This window comes from Bufo bufo, chromosome 10, assembly GCF_905171765.1.
Source record: "Bufo bufo chromosome 10, aBufBuf1.1, whole genome shotgun sequence".
Lineage (NCBI taxonomy): Eukaryota > Metazoa > Chordata > Amphibia > Anura > Bufonidae > Bufo > Bufo bufo.
Window position 1 is genome coordinate 17,894,511 of NC_053398.1, and position 16,871 is coordinate 17,911,381.

Genomic DNA, 16,871 nt, shown 5'->3' on the forward strand with positions numbered 1-16,871 from the left:
AGAGTGGGATTTCCCCCCCCCCCCAAAAAAGGAGAAGTAATATCTGCCCCTAAGGCTAGGTCAACACGATGACATGTGTCGCACGACACATAGGGCACCACTACATGTGTCGCGCGACAATCTTTATAATGATAGTCTATGGTGTCGCACTGCGACATGCTGCGATGCGACAGTCACAGAAAAATCTATTTCGAATGGATTTTTTGCGACTGTCGCGTCGCAGCATGTCGCAGTGTGACACCATAGACTATGATTATAAAAATTGTCTCGCGATATTGCTGCGACAAAATGTCGCCGTGTAGACCTAGCTTTATACTTTCTCTTCGTGGGCTGCGGCAAAGAACCTGATTGAAGCCTGCATATGTGAATGGAGCCCGTGGAAAGCTCAAGTTGCAGCTAAGCGGCGACCTGTAGTTCCATAACTGCTCAGTACCATATGTTGATCGTATTTTGCTGGGACTTGTAGTTCCACAACCACTTTGTGCCATCTGGCGACTTGCTTTCTTGCCATTCCAATAACGGGCCAGTGAAACTGGTTAAATAACGCCTTGCTGGGACTTGTAGTTCCACAGCAGCTCTGTGACATTCAGTGACCCGTTGCATTGTAATTATGATGAAATAGGCCCAACGTCCTGTTGGGACTTGTAGTTCCACAGCTGCTCTGTGACATCCAATAATCTGATACATTATGATTGTAATGAAATAGGCTAGCCGCCTGCTGGGACTTGTAGTTCCACAGCAGCTCTGTGACATCCAGTGAGCTGATGCATTGTTATTATAATGAAACAGGCTTTCAGGGACTTTTTAGTTGGTGGGACTGTAGCATCTGAAACCGTTCACAGCATCCTGCTGGGACCTGTAGTCCTACAACAGCTGCACAGCATCTGATGGCTACTTGTCATTATGAGCATGCTTCAGTGACACAGGTCAATGGGATGCTGTAGACTATGAAGACCTAGATTAATGGTGGCATGTTGAGAGTTGTAGTTCTACAGCCGCTCAGCAGTGTTTGCAGACTGACGGTGATTATAATAACATGCGCTAGAACCGGTCCCTCTGCGGCTCCACGACACCTGAATTGGCTTCAGCATCCTAACGAAAGGGCCACATTGCAGCTTGCTTGGACCTGTAGTTCCACAGCAGCAGCCCAAAGATCTGGTCGCTTGGTTTATTCCCCTATCTATCTGGTAGAGATCCAGCCTTCTCTGATGTCTCAAGTGACACTTGTGTTGTAGGAGCGAGCGGTGATTGATTTACATGGCGAAGGATGGTTTGAGCAGGGATTAAATTAGATTGAAACGTAATTTATAACATTTTTTGGGGGGGAGGTGGGGCGTAGAAATACTGAAATTAATCACTTAGAAGCAAAGTTGCCTTGATTAATCATTAGTCATCAATCTCCTGCGGCGTCTAATTATTCCGTATATCTCATGGCATCACTGAAAGAGCCGGCGAGCGGCACATCTGCCATGCAGTCTGCACTTCTGGGTGGCCGAGTCCTGTACCCACCACTCCATAAGGTACGGCCCAGCTTTGTACATCCAGGGTCCAGGCATTAAGTAATAGCCTCTCTGAAGGTCACCGCCTTGCAAATCCCTCAAGGTGATAAAGGAGCCGCTAGTCCTTGCCCCCATTTTATGACTAATATAGAACGGCGCTCGACATTTGTTGAGGTGAAATAAGGTATTGTCAATTTTTGCAATCATTGAGCAGAATTATTATTTTGCATCTTTCCGTATTGTTTCGATGATGTATATAGACACAGAGATTTATTAGCACAGATGTAGCAGGGCTGAGCTAGGCAATGAAGCAGAGCGGAGTTTGTCATTTGACTCCACTCCTCTGATATCGCAGTGGGTCATTCCGTAGGACAACAGGTGTACTTCTGACATTATTTCACAGTTCATACTACATGTATGTAACTGGGGGTTGGCGGGCTGACAGGGGATTTGCTCCGGGTGGGGTTGGCAACCAGTCACTCTGCCTTGGCCAGGGGATATAGATACAAGGCTAGACCCCTTTACAGGTCAGTGAATCAAGGACGTGTAGTGACCACGGAGCGCTCACATATCCGTTGACTTTAATGTGTGTATTCACACATCAGTGGTTCTCCACGGGCCTTGGGCCTCTTTTTACACCGGCATCCCGAATTTGCTCCGGATGCGTCACGTGTGCATTGCAGTTTTGACTTGCATGCGTGCGTGAGAAAAATCTAAAAGTGGTACCCAGACCCGAACCCGGACTTCTTCACTGAATCCGTCCGTTCTGCAAAAAGATTTTTTCTATCTTTTTGCGGAACAGAAGCATGGAACGGAACACCACAGAAGCACTCCGTAGTGCTTCCGTTCCGTTCCGCACCGGAATGAATGTGTTTTCCCGCGTGTTCCGGATTAGCAGACCTGCATCATATAGGTCTATAAATTAAACCCACAATCGGAGCATGCGGGAGTGATGCGGATGGAAAACACAACTGTATTATGCCTAAGGCTACGCGATGACTTTGGCTGTGCAACATGTCATGAGGCCAAAGATTGCAGTATAGCGACGCTTCATCGCCACATAATGAAAGGGAATTTGGTTGCGCTACGTTGTCATGAGTCACTATGGGGTCATTTGTTAAGAAATATACGCCAGTTTTTGGCGTTTTTAAGGTGCAGATTTTGTCACAGAGAGGTTTTGCGGCAAAATCTGAGACTATTCCCCTGATGCCACTTTTACAAGGTGGTGGGAAAAAAAGGGCCTGGTTTGAGCAGGGAAGAGGGCCAGCTGGCCCTACTCATTTACCATTTTCTATGCCAGTATACGTCATGGAAAATGGTCTTATATTACGCTAGCAAGGGAGCTGGCGTAGTTTAAACTATGTCGCACGGCCGGTGGAACCAAGCGCCTGCGCCTATACATAACTTTGGTGCATCCTGCGAATGAGGATTAAGACCGGTGTATAAATGGCCTGTCTTAATAAATGACCCCCTATGTATCCAAGACTAGTGACTTGCGCAGGTACACCCCCCCCCCCCCCCAACTGGTAACACTCATCTGGACCTTCTTTGCAGACTGCTGACTTCTAGTAGGAATAATAGAGGAATGGCACAACATAGAGTTATAGGAATGGATGCACCAGAATTATTATTGCAAGGAGAATGCATGTAGTTACTAAACAGACATGTCAGGAGAGGTGACAGGTGCTGATTAAGACAGACTGGTTGCCATGGATGCATTACCTAAACGCTGCAGCACATGCCTAGCAACCAGTCTGTCTTAGATTATATATGTCTTCAACTCCAGGCTGAACTTGCTTGGCGCTACATGGACCTGGCCATGCTTTACTTTTCTTACAAGATTTATCATGTCCGGCCGGTGGCAGCTGCTGAGGATGCCTCTGTGGTATGCGGGCCCTGCTTGGTCTTATGCATTCTGCTTTCTACAGAATAAGACATTAGCCCACATTCTGCAGATCTGATGAGGCTGCAGGTTTTGTGTCCGTCCTATAGAGCGATTTGTCTTTTTCTCCAGGACGTCTTCCATGAGAAATGTTCATGGATCAGAACACCAGATAAAAATGATGATTTCTAAACCTCATTGTTTATAGTTGTATATCGCCCCCGTTTCTCTCTTTATCTGAACAGAGGGAACATTTTATTTTGCAGAGTCATTACTTTTTTATTCATTTTTTTTATTCATTTTTTTTGGGGTTACTTGTTCAGAGAGATGAGGTGAACCTACAGAGACCGTGCTGTGTACAGATGTGACAAAGGGCATGGCATGTCCTATGGGATCAGCCCTATTGAAGCAACCATGCTGCCTAGTAGGGTTGATCCTGTTGATTAAAATTATACCTGTCTTGTGGAAAATGGTGGTGGAGTTCACAAGAAAAAATTATTTTTTGCAAAATTTTCCAGGCTTCTGTTATCGATAACCTATGATCAGAATAGGTCATTAATATCTGATTGGTGAGGGTCTATCACGCCGCACCTCCATTAAAGGGAACCTGTCACCAGGATTTTGTGTATAGAGCTGAGGACATGGGTTTGCTAGATGGCCGCTAGCACATCCGCAATACCCAGTCCCCATAGCTCTGTGTGCTTTTATTAGGTTAAAAAAACTATTTGATACATATGCAAATTAACCTGAGATGAGTCCTGTACGTGAGAGGAGTCAGGGACAGGACTGATCTCAGGTTAATTTGCATATGTATCAGCTCTATACACAAAATCCCGGTGACAGGTTCCCTTTAACACCTGTTTCTTGCAGCTTCCTGTGCTGGAACTTGTTCATGAATGGAGCAGGAAGCACAGCGCCATTTAAAGTGTAGTGGCTGTGCCGGGTTACTGCACCTGGCAGCTCAGCTGCAGTAACCCAGCGCGGCCACTACAGTTTGAACGGCGCTGTGCTCCCTGTTCCATTCTTAGTGCTAGTTTCAGCGCCGGAGGTTGCAGGGAAGAGCTGATCATAGGGGTACGGGGTGTTGGACCCTCACCAATCAGATATTATTGACCTAGCCTGAGGATAGGTCATCAGTCGTCGTCCCCCGTCCCCGGAACAGATTTTCACAAGACAGGCATCATTTAATCAGCAGAATTAACCCTACTATGCAGTGTGTTTGATATGATAGGGTTGATCCTGGGTTGATCCTGCGGCAGGTTCCTCTGTAAATCTGTTTTTCTTGGTGTAAATTATGATGCACCTTTGCACGTTTTTGGGTTAAACATAACACTTTTTTCTAGAGCTGTTACTCTACTTTTGGTACCGCAGTATTGAAGTAAGATTGCAGCTTAGGCTACTTTCACACTCGCGTTTTGTGCGGATCAGTCATGGACGGATCCGATCAGATAATACAACCGTCTGCATCCGTTCAGAACGGATCCGTTTGTATTATCTGTAACATAGCCAAGACGGATCCGTCATGAACATCACTGAAAGTCAATGGAGGACGGATCAGTTTTCTATTGTGCCAGATTGTGTCAGAGAAAACAGATCCGTCCCCATTGACTTACATTGTGTGTCAGGAGGGATCCGTTTGGCTCAGCAGCGTTTTGGTGTCTGTCTCCAAAGCAGAATGGAAACGGAACGGAGGCAAACTGATGCATTCTGAGCGGATCCTTTTCCATTCAGAATGCATTAGAATGCAAACTGATCCGTTTTGGACCGCTTGTGAGAGCCCTGAACGGATCTCACAAATGGAAAGCCAAAACGCGAGCGTGAAAATAGACTTACGGCTACGTTCACATTTCCGGTAACCTGATCCAGAGAGCTGTTCCGGTAGGGAACAGCCTGCCGGAGTTCACCAGATTCAGCATTACCGTATACTACCCTACACTGCCGGACTCTACAGACTATAATGGGATCCGGCCGCTTTCTGGCATGACTGTCAGGTTTCGGCAGGACAAGAACCGTTGCATGTATCTAAGCATAGCCTAAGGCATTATTCACACACTCAGGGCCAGATTTATCATTCCTCTGACCGCTCACTCCACTTTCACATATGGCTAAAGTCAGTTTTAGCCAAGTCAGATTTATGATCGGCCCTTAAGACTGTAATAAATGTGGTTTGACGGTAGCAGTTTATCCGTCAGTAAGCAGCTTTACAAAAGTCGCACATATTTACGAAAAAGTCGCACGTTTTTATGAAAAAGTCGCATGTTCTATTAAAAAGTCTTATAAGATAAGCATGGTCCTCACTGGAGTGAAATTGCGACTTTTTTCCGACTTTTTAAATAGTCCCAATAGTAAATCTGTCTAGAGATTCATTTACATAAGAAAACACGCCCACTTTCAGAAAACTGGCGAGCATAGTGCAGAGCAGAAAAAAGTCGCAAATTTGTGCGCAGTTTTAGCGTTTGGGACTTTTTTGGGACTTTTTCACTCCATTATTCTGACCTGAGCTAATGATAAATCTGGCCCACAGTGTTTAGTCAGTGATTTTAATCAGTGATTGCAAGCCAAAACGACGAGCGGAGCCTACACAGAGATCAGGAATAATGGAAAGATTTGCACCTGTTCTGTGTTTCTGACGCGCACCTGATTTTGGTTCAGAATCACTAATCGAAATCACTGACAAAACACTGTTGTGTGAATAAGGCTTTAGACCAGGGATCAGCAACCTCCGACACTCCAGCTGTTCTGAAACTACAACTCCCAGAATCCTCCTTTCACTTCTATGGGAGTAACAAGAACACGACCGTATGGCTTTTTCAGTGTTTTGCGGTCCGTTTTAAACGGATCCGTTGTTCCGTTTTTTGTTTCCGTTGTGTTTCCGTTTTGTTTTTCCGTTCCGTTTTTCCGTATGGCATATACAGTATACAGTAATTTCATAGAAAAAATTGGGCTGGGCATAACATTTTCAATAGATGGTTCTGCAAAAAACGGAACGGATACGGAAGACATACGGATGCATTTCCGTATTAGGGCTCATGCACACGACCGGATTCCCTCCGAGACATGCGCTCCGTGAGCGGGCCATATGTCCCGGAGCGGCATACATCGTGCGCACTGGAACGCACAGCAACATAGGTTACTATGATGCTGTGCGCATCGGGCCACCTGCGGGACTATTGTCCTGCACTCATAATATCATATGAGTGTAGGACAATAGCCCCGCGGGCGGCCCGATGTTCACAGCGTCATAGTAACCTATGATGCTGTGCGTTCCCGTGCGCACGATGTATGCCGCTCCGGGACATATGGCCCGCTCACGGAGCGCATGTCTCGGAGGGAATCCGGTCGTGTGCATGAGCCCTAATACGGAAATGCATCCGTATGTCTTCCGTATCCGTTCCGTTTTTTGCAGAACCATCTATTGAAAATGTTATGCCCAGCCCAATTTTTTCTATGAAATTACTGTATACTGTATATGCCATACGGAAAAACGGAACGGAAAAACAAAACGGAAACACAACGGAAACAAATAACGGAACAACGGATCCGTTTAAAACGGACCGCAAAACACTGAAAAAGCCATACGGTCGTGTGAAAGAGGCCTTACAAAATTTTTCTCTCTCTACCTCCATATGTAATGAGAGGTGCAGTGAAGGCCCCATCTCCTACAATGGCAGTCCTGACGCCGTGCATGAGGCCTAAATAGGGATCCTGTGTCATATCCTCATCTCTCGGACACCAACCGTTATACTAATCTGTATATGCTATAGGCTGGCATGCATGGTACATGTGGCAGGTTGTCATTGAGAGTGTTGGATATCTCAGCCCTCCCATCTGTAGAAGCACAAGCGTCTGTCACACCATCTTGTAACTGAGGCTATTTTACACATGCGACCTTCTATGGAGGGGGATGGGGTCTCATTTTTGCACTGCTTTAAGTTCAGGTTCCTTTTCTGTCTTGAGGTTTTTGCCATTGAGGTATTTATCTCTACTCTGCAGAAGGGCGATGAGCCCCCTCTGAAGGAAGCATCCATGTATTTTTATTACAACGTGCAGCACACTGCTTTCCATCCTCCTGTCTGACGCTTTCCAAGTCCGTTTATTCGACATAATTGCACCCTCTAATTCACTAAGACGTGCAGACACATGGAGGAGCCTGCCAGGCTCACTTTATAGAAGTTCTCCAAGTGATGGGAAAACTTTGTTCAGAGACTTTTTACATGCCCATATTTTGTGGCACAGTTATGTCCCCAAACTCTGATTTTAGGATCGATGACTGCAAACAGGGTAGGGGTATGCAAGTGAGCTCTTAGCAAGCTTTGCTTCTCATGCCACCAGATGTAAGGTAGCCATCCTATAAGTCAATGGTTGACCATTTAAACAGTCCTTGAGACATGACTTGGATAATAACTAAGCCAGCACCTCATCTGCAGACTGCCCCTCATCAGAGCAGAGAAAACTGGCTTAACTGGGTGACACCTAGATCAGGATTCAGGAATGCTGTAGGTGCTTTCCATAAGGAGATAATTGGCTTGAGGAGTCTTATAAGCCAGCCAATGCCCCTCTGAAATTCTGGGAAGAGGGTATACAAACGAGCTCTTAGCAAGCGCTGCGTCTAATGCTACCAGATGTAAGGTAGCTATACTATAATAAGTCAGTGGTCGACCTTTTAACTCCTTAAGGACCAGGCCATTTTTTGCAAATCTGACCAGTGTCACTTTAAGTGGTGATAACTTTAAAATACTTTGACTTTTCATCACATATTGTATTCATGACACTGGTAAAATGAAGTAAAAAAAAAAAACATTATTATTTATAAAAAAAATACCAAATTTACCAAAAATTTGTAAAAAAATGGCAAATTTCCAAGTTTCAATTTCTCTACTTCCATAATACATAGTAATACCTACACAAATAGTTATTACTTTACATTCCCCATATGTCTACTTCATGTTTGGATCAGTTTGGGAATGATATTTTATTTTTGGGGGATGTTACAAGGCTTAGAAGTTTAGAAGCAAATCTTGAAATTTTTCAGAAGTTTTCAAAAACCCACTTTTTAGGGACCAGTTCAGGTTTGAAGTCACTTTGTGAGGCTCACATAATAGAAATCACCCAAAAATGACCCCATTCTAGAAACTACACCCCTCAAGGTATTCAAAACTGATTTTACAAACGTCGTTAACCCTTTAGGTGTTCCACAAGAGTTAGGCCTCCTGCACACGACCGTATGGCTTTTTCAGTGTTTTGCGGTCTGTTTTTCACGGATCCGTTGTTCCGTTTTTGGTTTCCGTTGTGTTTCCGTTTCTGTTCCGTTTTTCCGTATGGCATATACAGTATACAGTAATTACATAGATAAAATTGGGCTGGGCATAACATTTTCAATAGATGGTTCCGCAAAAAAACGGAACGGAAACGGAACACATACGGATGCATTTCCGTATGTGTTCCGTTTTTTTGCGGTCTCATTGACTTGAACGGAGCCAGGGAACGTGATTTGCGGGCAATAATAGGACATGTTCTATCTCTAAACGGAATAGAAATACGGAAACGGAATGCATACGGAGTACATTCAGGTTTTTTTTTGCGGAACCATTGAAATGAACGGTTCCGTATACGGACCGTATACGGAACGCAAAAAACGGCCAGTAAACGGGGGGAAAAAACGGTCGTGTGCAGGAGGCCTTAATGGCAAATGGTTATAAAATTTCAGAATTTAGATTTTTGGGCAAATTTTCCATTTTAATACAATTTTTTCAGTAACAAAGAAAGGGTTAACAGCCAAACAAAATGCTATATTTATTGCCCCGATTCTGTAGTTTGCAGAAACACCCCATATGTGGCCGTAAACTACTGTACGGGCACACAGTAGGGCGTAGAGAGAAAGATGCGCCGTATGGTTTTTGGAAGGCAGATTTTGCTGGACTGCTTTAGGCTACTTTCACACTAGCGTTCGGGTGTCCGCTCGTGCGCACCGTTTGAAGGGGCTCACGAGCGGCCCCGAACGCATCCGTCTGGCCCCAATGCATTCTCAGTGGAGGCGGATCCACTGAGAATGCATCCGCCTGCCAGCGTTCAGCCTCCGCTCCGCTCAGTGAGCGGACACCTGAACGCTGCTTGCAGCGTTCGGGTGTCCGCCTGGCCGTGCGGAGGCGAGCGGATCCGTCCAGACTTACAATGTAAGTCAATGGGGACGGATCCGCTTGAAGATGACACCATATGGCTCAATCTTCAAGCGGATCCGTTCCCCATTGACTTTCAATGGAAAGTCTGAACGGATCCGCTCAGACAACTTTCACACTTAAAAAATTTTCTAAGTTTTAATGCAGACGCATCCGTTCTGAACGGATGCGAACGTCTGCATTATCGGAGCGGATCCGTCTGATGAAACATCAGACGGATCCGCTCCGAACGCTAGTGTGAAAGTAGCCTTATTTACACCATGTCCCATTTGAAGCCCCCCTGATGCACCCCTAGAGTAGAAACTCCATAAAAGTGACCCCATCTAAGAAACTACACCCCTCAAGGTATTCAAAACTGATTTTACAAACTTTGTTAACCCTTTAGGTGTTCCATAAGATTTAATGGAAAATAGAGATACAATTTCAAAATTTCACTTTTTTGGCAGATTTTCCATTTTAATAATTTTTTTCCAGTTACAAAGCAAGGGTTAACAGCCAAACAAAACTCAATATTTATGGCTCTGATTCTGTAGTTTACAGAAACACCCCATATGTGGTCGTAAACCGCTGTACGGGCACACGGCAGGGTGCAGAAGGAAAGGAATGCCATACGGTTTTGGAAGGCAGATTTTGCTGGACCGGTTTTGTGCCACCATGTCCCATTTGAAGCCCCCCTGATGCACCCCTAGAGTAGAAACTCCGAAAAAGTGACCCTATTTTAGAAACTACGGGATAGGGTGGCAGTATTGTTGCTACTAGTTTAGGGTACATATGATTTTTGGTTGCTCTATATTACACTTTTTGGGAGGCAAGGTAACAAGAAATAGCTGCTTTGGCACCGTTTTTATTTATTTTTATTTTCAACATTCATCTGACAGGTTAGATCATGTAATATTTTTATAGAGCAGGTTGTCACGGACGCGGCGATACCTAATATGTATACAATTTTTTATTTATGTACGTTTTACACAATTATTTCATTTTTGAAACAAAAAATAAATAAATCATGTTTTAGTGTCTCCATATTCTGAGAGCCATAGTTTTTTCAGTTTTTGGGCGATTATCTTAGGTAGGGTCTCATTTTTTGCGGGATGAGGTGACGGTTTGATTGGTACTGTTTTGGCGTACATACGACTTTTTTGATCACTTTTATTACCTTTTTTGGGAAGTAAGGTGGGCAAAATTTCAATTTCATCATAGTTTTTTATTTTATTTTTTATGGCGTTCACCGTGCGGGTAAAGTAACATGACCGTTTTATAGATTAGGTCGTTACGGACGCGGTGATGTCAAACATGTGTAGGGAATTTTATTTTTTTCATTTTTAATCAGTGATAAATGTGTTTTTTGATTTTTACATTTTTTTTCACATTTTTTTTTTTGACCCAGACCCACTTGGTTCTTGAAGATCCAGTGGGTCTGATGTCTGTATAATACAGTACAGTACACTATATATGTATGGGAAAGCGCAGTCTGAACATTTTGACCTCTGTCAGCTGAATGGAGCCCTCTGAATATGTTTGATGTATACGCCTAGTGTGCATGCCAAATGCACAGCTCAGACATAGTCTGCACACCATTTGCATAACCTTTGGGCCCCTTCTCCCCGAGGGCCCTATAGCAGTCACATAGTCTGTGTTATCTAGCCCTTGTGTGTGGGATCTATATCTATATTTCATGGCAGTGTCTCTAAGAAAGAAAGCTGCAGCAGTGATTTCCGAGATCCGAGGGAAATCTTTCTGGATTATTTTGGATTAGTAGTATATAAGGAATGGCGGATAATAAGGGATTGGCCTGTATGCCTGGAATTACTTGGGTATTCTGTTTTATTGGATTGCAGAGATTTATCATAGGTGAGGTCTCTGCCGGAGCCGGCAGACGTGTACGTCCAGCTCTGGTGACATCTCCTTGTTCCATGAAATAATCTGATGGAAGTGCTGCGGCACATCTGTGTATTTATAACAAGTGACGTTCGTACTGAACTGTCATTGGCAAGCAGCACGGAGAGGATATGCTATATATAACAGGTGCCACTGGTAACTGGTCGCCAGACCCTAGCCCCTCTCCATAAACACAGGCATTCAGTATCTGGCTAGTATATTGCACTGTAGATTGGCAAGGAGAACCCCAAATTGACAAAGCGAGGTGCAGCGTACTCAAGTTGTGTGTAATGGTGTTCCTGGGTGTAGTAGTGCAATAGACACTAACCTGAGACGGCTGACTCTCTGCAAGGGCAGGTGACTGTAGAAAATGTTCGTGACGCCAGTGCCAAGTAAACGGTGGCACGCCGTTTGCGGATAGCAGGAATAAATGAGGAACCACGTGATGTTAAAACAGAACTCCAACTTTAGTAGTTATAAATATAGAGATATTCACGGAAGCGCAGTTCCTTTGCATACAGTCGATTTTTCAATACGGTTGATGCAGGCAATACAGATTGAGCAAGGTGACTACAGAGTGTTAAACACACAGGACTTGCAGTACAGGAGCTTGCACTCTATCTCTGACTGATCCTGGAACATAGCAAATCTTCTCCAAGGCCCAATAACCTAGCTCTGGCTTATATCCTTGGTTTTCTCTTTATAAAGTACCTCCTCTGTTATCTTGAGTACCTCTTGCTTTCTTGAGCTTTGCCTCTGTCTCTCTCTCTCTCTTTCCTCAGCCTCTAGAAGCTTCTGAACAGTGGTCTTCCTGCTTCTGCATATATATATATTCAGGAGGGGAACCTTCTGGTTGTATTTGGAACCCGGTTACAGGGACTGCAATACCCTCTCCTGGTCCGCAGGCTTCCGGCCTGGGCTTGTCTCTGACATAGTCTAAGCTCCAGCTTCAGACTACAGGCTGCAGCTTTAGACAGACACTTAGACTAGACTTCCTTTCCCTTCCCTGACTGGGCCTTATATAAACTAGGGCTCCCTAGCTCCCTCTAGTGACTAAGAGCTGGAATGACACCCCTAGCAGGCCTGTACATGCAAGTTTCACAGTAACAGGGAAATACATAGCATTACATTACATGACATTTTATAAAACTGACATATACCAACTTCCCCATGATTAAGGAGGGACGACAGCACACCAAGTGACCCTTTTGTAGTGACGGGCATTACAGTCCCGTACACTACAAACCTCTGAGGCAATTTTCTATTGAGAGACAGCCTTCATAATGGAATAATCTACTAGTTTCCGTGTGGTAGAGAAATAGGATGTAGTGGGATTCAGCCACTGATGCTGGAATTAAGGAGCTGTGGCGCCATATGCCCCTCTGACAGCTGACCGAGACTCTCGGCTTCACTCTGGCCATCCAGCCTCGCCTGTTTCAAAACTAGAATGGCTCTATCCCTTCTCCCAACGGATGATGGCAACCAGTGCATGACTTCAGCACCCCACCGCCATCTCCCCAGGTACTCGCCTCCAAGGACATAGGAATGTAAATGAGCTGCTCTTCTGCATCAAGACAATGCCAGGCTGCCTCTGGACAGCATAGATAATGAGCACCTCTCCTCATATGTCTGTTTTAGTAACTATTTGCATTCCCCATGTAGTAACAATTCTGGAGCATCTGTTCTTATGACTCTTTTTTTTGTGCCATTCCTCTATTATTCCTTGTATAAGTCACGGGAAGTACGGGGAAGGAAAGACAACCAAAGGGAACCACAACTAAACAACAACAGACTAGGCCCCAAACCTAGGGAACGAAGAGGTCACCTCCTAGCAATCCCTGATACTCTCCCTAAGCTGCTAACAACATGTGCAAATCTCAAAGGTAGAAATGCACATGCACAGGAACCGGAGACTGCTGCAACACTGCACCAAACCCTCAGCTTAGGGAACAGGGAAAGAAGCAACCGGCTCCTTCCAAACTGAAGGAGCTAGTGTCTCCCTGAGGCCTAGTCAAAACAGACGCACCAAGAAAAGGGATAAGGACTTAGGCTACTTTCACACTGGCGTTTCTGGGTCCACTTGTGAGATCCGTTTCGGGGCTCTCACAAGCGGCCCAAAATGGATCAGTTTAGGCCCAATGCATTCTGAATGGATAAGGATCCGTTCAGCATGCATCAGTCTGCCTCCGTTCAGCCTCCATTCGGCTCTGGAGGCGGACACCAAAACGCTGCTTGCAGCGTTTTGATGTCCGCCTGACGATGCGGAGCCAAACGGATCCGTCCTGACTTGCAATGTAAGTCAACGGGGACGGATTCGTTTTCACGGACACAATATGGTGCAATTGAAAACGGATCCGCCTCCCATTGACTTTCAGTGTAAGTCAAAACGGATCAGTTTGCATTATCATGAACAAAAAAAAAATTTTTTTTTACATTTTTTTGTTCATGGTAATGCGAACGGATACAAGCTTTTGCATTATAGGTGCGGATCCGTCTGTGCAGATACCAGGCGGATCCGCACCTAATGCAGGTGTGAAAGTAGCCTTAGCTTGAGATGTGACTGTAACAGGAGAACCTCCACACAAACAGAGCATTCCACAGAAGAACTATCAGCCGCAGGGAAACAAGTGAGAGGCGGAACATATAAAGAGCCACCTGACTGATAATGAGCAGCATCTGCGAAAGGCTGGAAACCTGTCAGCAAAAATGAAAACAAGAGAGATCTGTCAGATAGACTCCTGAGTCTTCCGTCTATCTGAACTTCTAAGATCTCTCCCTGTGCCGGCGGTGACAGTAAGTCAACCAGTAGTTCTGATAGAGTCAGAGAAAAGTGTCCATCCCTGCACCACATCTATCATCCAGCACGAGCCCCCGGGTTAAATCTGGTGCAGGTTTAAGCTTAGTAAATCTGGGCCACAGCTCATTTGCATAGTTATTTCCCAATGCCCATTGCCCTTGATACTCATGACACCAGCTGGAAATCCAGCACCTCTCAAGAGTGTCACCTTTGAAACAAAAAATCATAAAATAAAATGTTCTGGTTTTAATTTTGGCATCTACAGTATATCCTAAGGAAAGACAAATGCTGTAAAACTGCATTTCTCCTCTATACAGAAGATATGACGCGAACATTGTTTCACACGTGTGTATAATATAATGTGCGCGCCCCTACATACTCTCGCCATCCATTAACCCACTGGTTTAGCTGGAACGACCACATTTTGACACCCTTTGCATTAGAGTTACAACCCCCTCGAGGAAAGCTTGCGTGTGACTTGTGTTTGTCTATTGGGAACCGTACACGGCGTTGCAGTATTCTTTGTTAATTTACCAATGTCAGATTGAATATATCTGAGAGTTCCCGCGGTACATTTAATTAAATTGTCCAATTTCACATATCTGTCAAAGCAGACAAGTAGATTTCTTTGCTCCCACGAGGGTGTTGTCACTTAACCTTCCTTCTTTCTTGGCCTGGTTGTGTCAGTAAAATCAGTCAAAAATCAGATGCTGAGTGCAGGTGGAGGGAATGGCGGCGGAATATGGATTGTGCCCGGTGCTCCTACAGTGCACTATACCGGGTCCTAGTGCCGTCTCATGTGATACTTCAGCCTTCATTGGTTGCACTCACTTTAATGCACGTTTTTTTTTTTTTTTTCTTTTGCCAGTGCCGTTTAGGGAAGCACCCAGCTACTCTCATCGGAGGAGGGGGCCGCAGAACACCCTGACAGCACCCAGAGTCCTCCTCCGTTCCAACAGCGACAACAACCTGAACGTGAATAATATCCCTGAGTGGTCAGCCGCCTCAGCCTCTTTACACCGCAGCCTCTCACCACAGCTATTGCAACAGATGCAGAATAATCCAAATGGAACTGTGAAAACTATTGGGAGCTATTCCCAAGTACCCCGGAGCCGCTCACCTTCCCTGAACCGCTTAGGAGAGGATGCAAAAAGACAGCAGCACAGACACGTCAGGTAGGTTCTCCATGTGGTGTCCGATTGGGGTCAACCTGAGGAAATAATTGCACCCTTCATCTAGGTGTACACGTCCACGAATCCCATTGTAAGGTTGGTTGTTATAATGCATACACAGGACTTATAATGTGTAAGATGTTATAGGTAATTTGTGAATCATCCCATAGCAAGTAGAAGACCCTGGTGGTAAGTGATCTAAATGGGGTTGTCTGGACCTTTGATACCCATTGATGTGTCAGTCTTGGCCCATCAGAGGGTCCTCAGTATTGTCTCCTTCGTACCACAGCATCCGACTAGTCAGTTACTGGAAGCACTGTGGTCCTGGTAAACAAACGTCTCCCCTGCGACAGGGTCGTTGTTCGGTTGCTGCAGCAGCTTGGGGCCTTCTGAAGTGTCTGAGGCCTGCCACAGTACAATATCTATTAAACCCTGCCTGCGGAAGGGCTTGATAGGAATGTAGTGATTCCCCCATAGACTGCAATAGTAAATGAGACGATCGCATGTTAAAAAAAACAAAAACACACCTGATGATAAGACACATCTAGGTTTTAGAGGAGCATAATAAGAAAATATATATATTTTTCATCAGACGTCAGAGCAGACCCACTGATCAGACCCCCATATCAGATCCTCAGATGAGATCACCTTATCAGACCCCCATCCGAGATAAAAATAAATTAACTTACCTCTCCTGCTCCGCCACTACTGACTGTCTCTCCTGCAGTCACGCTCCCTGGTCTCCTCTGGGGCCCGCGCTACACTGTCACCTGACTGTGTACAGCGTCGGGTAATAGTGTGCGCACTACGTCCTGACGCTGCATGCAGTCATTGCAGTGAAGACCAGGGGGTGATGAGTACAGCAAGCACTGGCAGCACTACACTCACCTTTCCTGGCAGCACCTACCTGTTATATAGATGAATGTATGCATGCAGTCATTGCAGTGAAGACCAGGGGTGGTGAGTACAGCAGGCACTGGCAGCATTACACTCGCCTCTCCTGGCAGCACCTACCTGTTATTTAGATGAATGTATGCATGCTATAAATGTATAACTGTATACATAATGTAGATGACTGTATACTTGCTATAGATTACTGTATACATGGTATAGATGACTGTATACATGCTATAAATTACTGTATACATGCTATAGATTACTGTATAGCTGCTATAGACGAATGTATATCTGCTATAGATGACTGTACACATGGTATAGATAATTGTATAGATGCTGTAGATGACTGTAGTGTATACATGGCATTGCAAAATACAAATGTGATAGCACTCTGCACCCAGCACTCTGCCCTGCCTCCATGCTGGATGAGGCATTGGTGTACATTTTGGCCAAAGCGTAATAAGCCACTCACCACGTCAAGGTCGCCTCTATGGAGTGGTCCCTAACACTAGTACCTACCTGTTATGGGCCATGATAGCCACACAAAGTCCAGGGAGCGCAGGTATAGCA

The 16,871-nt window shown here is 45.0% G+C and overlaps 1 protein-coding gene across 3 annotated transcripts in view; it reads left to right on the forward strand.

Annotated features, from left to right (window-relative positions):
* The window catches only part of SHANK2 (SH3 and multiple ankyrin repeat domains 2), a 514,254-nt gene that overhangs the window by 206,890 nt on the left and 290,493 nt on the right, over positions 1 to 16,871 (forward strand). For all 3 annotated transcript variants that reach the window (XM_040409073.1, XM_040409075.1, XM_040409074.1), the window contains exon 11: positions 15,101 to 15,407. In XM_040409073.1, coding sequence (XP_040265007.1) covers positions 15,101 to 15,407 — 307 coding nt within the window. The remainder of the gene's footprint in view (positions 1 to 15,100; positions 15,408 to 16,871) is intronic.